This window comes from Penaeus monodon, chromosome 40 (assembly GCF_015228065.2).
Source record: "Penaeus monodon isolate SGIC_2016 chromosome 40, NSTDA_Pmon_1, whole genome shotgun sequence".
Lineage (NCBI taxonomy): Eukaryota > Metazoa > Arthropoda > Malacostraca > Decapoda > Penaeidae > Penaeus > Penaeus monodon.
In genome coordinates, this window is record NC_051425.1 from 26,889,114 (window position 1) to 26,891,613 (window position 2,500).

The 2,500-nt window shown below is 41.6% G+C and overlaps 1 protein-coding gene across 2 annotated transcripts in view; it reads left to right on the plus strand.

Moving 5' to 3' along the window:
* Window positions 1-2,500, plus strand: part of LOC119597947 — a 34,786-nt gene that overhangs the window by 32,071 nt on the left and 215 nt on the right. For both annotated transcript variants that reach the window (XM_037947616.1, XM_037947617.1), the window contains exons 4-5: window positions 400-1,362; window positions 1,586-2,500. The exon at window positions 1,586-2,500 is cut by the window's right edge and continues 215 nt beyond it. In XM_037947616.1, coding sequence (XP_037803544.1) covers window positions 400-1,362; window positions 1,586-2,416 — 1,794 coding nt within the window. In that variant the 3' untranslated portion in view covers window positions 2,417-2,500. The remainder of the gene's footprint in view (window positions 1-399; window positions 1,363-1,585) is intronic.

Sequence of the window (2,500 nt, forward strand, 5' to 3'; positions counted from 1 at the left end):
TTTTTTTTTGCACAGTTCTTAGGAAATTGATTCATTATGATTTTGTTAAACTATTTTGTCTTTTGTACTGAAACATGGAGTGACTTCTTTCAGATTTTATTATGGTTGTTATTAATATGATAATGAATGTATTTGTTTCTGATGTGGAAAATGCAACACATTACAGTTATCTGTATTGTCTCAATTTACATAGTTTTCCACTATTTATTTTGTTGTCTATCACATTATATTCTCTATCTTGAGTTTTTTATTTACTGTTAACAAATAATGTAGTTCAGAATGTTATTTGTTGAATTTTGAGTTATATGATCTCTTGTCATTAATAAGTAATCATTAAGCAATTTGTTAGAAGAGAAAGTTCATAATGTCAACATTCTCTTTGCTTTTCTTTTTTCAAAGGAATTCCTGAAGGGTGTCTGTAACATGCAGAATTGCCGGTTCCGTCACCTGAGTCGGAGAGAGTACGAGGATGAGGTTTTCCATTCTCTTCAGGATGAGTTTGAGATTGTTCTTGGTCCTCCTGAGAGACAGCAGTCACCAGGTATGAATATGTTCAGGTCCTTCAGTGGTTATCAAGACACCCCAAAGTATGGTGCCTCACCGGTCAACTTCCGTGATGAGATGCTGGGAGGAGAAGACCTCCGCACAACACTCTTGGCCCGCACAGAGTTTGAGCCAGAAACCAAGAGGATGAGGCATTACTCAGATGAACCAATGTTCTCACAGCAAGAGGACTACAGCAACAACCAAAGAAGATGGGACGAGAGGATGGACTATGATCGTCAGGATTTCAGCTCTTATGATACAGAGCGCCTTATGCAGGAAATTTTCAACCTCAGGAATGATAACTTAGAACTAAAAAGAAGCTCTCAGCAACAGATCATGGAACTTAGGGAAGAACTTAATGCAATTGCACAAGAAAATACAAACTTTCGCCTGGAAAACTCAAACCTCCGTTCAAGTACATCTATGAATGCAAACCAGAAATCAGCTATAGATAAACTTATTGCAACCAACAACACATTTATGCTGGATAATAGAAAATTCCAGGAGACAGTACGCAAGTTAGAGCGAGAGAACAGTGACATGCGGAAATCCCTAGAGTCAAAGCAAAAAGCCAAGAATTCTGAACTTGACCGCAAAGTTGAAAATCTTGATAAAGAGAATCGAGAGATCAGAGAGTCTCTTGCAAGGACAACTTCAGCCCTAAAGAAAGTCCAAGAAGAGAAGGCCAAAGTGGAGCAGCACTTGCAGGAATTACGGGCAAAGCTGCAGGATTTCGAGTCGAGGGCGCAGAGGAAGGATGAGCATTACCACAACACCCAAGGATCAAGCCGCAGGGATGACTACCCAGCAGACCAAGTAATACTACTGTCATACTTGTTTACTTTGTTTTAGAATATATGACATATAATTCAGATAATGTGGCTTTTTGATACTATTTTTTTTTGTGTGTGTGTGTGTGTCCTTCACTCTTTTTCTAATCTCTCTCACTCCTCTCACTTTCCTAGTCTGATTGCCACTCTCATTCATTATTTTAAGTATATGCTAACTGATACTGATATTTTCCATTTACTTACACCAGATGAACAAAATTAGAGGTTCGCATGTGCAAGGACTTGATCGCCGAAACAACGACTCTGGCTTCTATGGCCAGGACATAAAGGACCAGGACATGCGTAGCATTGGCGCACGGGGACAAGAGAGATATGAGCCAGAAGTGCAGCGCACAAATAGCAGGAGTCGGTACAATCAGGTGGAAAGTATTAGAGGACAAGATCTCCATGGCATTGAGATTTGTGGACAAGATGCAAGAAACTCAGACATGAGAGTTCCAAATATTCGTGGAAATGATATCCGTGAGAATGATCTGCGGGGGAATGATGTGCGTGGAAATAACATGCGGGGGAATGATGCCCGTGGCCAGGAGATGGACCGGTCAAGGCAAGGATGGTCAACGCCTAACAACTCATCCCAGCAGCCTATGTGGTCGGGTAGCAAGGATGTTCTCCCTGTACCGTCAGGGGATGGGCCCAACCGGACTGGTAGCCTTCTTGGTGAATATCAGCCAATGAATGACCGTTTCAGACCACAGTCCTACCCACCTGTATCCAAAGGACAAGGCCTGCTGAGGACTCCTGCAGATTTCCCTGGATACAACAATCAGAACATATCCCAAGGTCTCCTAGATACACCCAGCGACCACCACAAAAAAGATTCCCAGTTTTCTTCACAGCGGTTTGAGGAGAGGGAGTACCGGCTAGGCTACAACAGCGAGACCAGTAATGACCCCTATGGATTGGAAATGCGACGTCCCACTACATCTCAGATATGGCAACAGGGAGGTGATTCTATGAAGGGGAGAGGCATGGGGCAAAGTTGGGGACGTAGAGGAAACACAAATCAGAATTTCTAATTCCCCTATATATTTATGCAAGCTTGTTATGAATATAACATTAATTTTGTTTTGTTTTTGAAAACAAAAAAAAAAAGAATTATT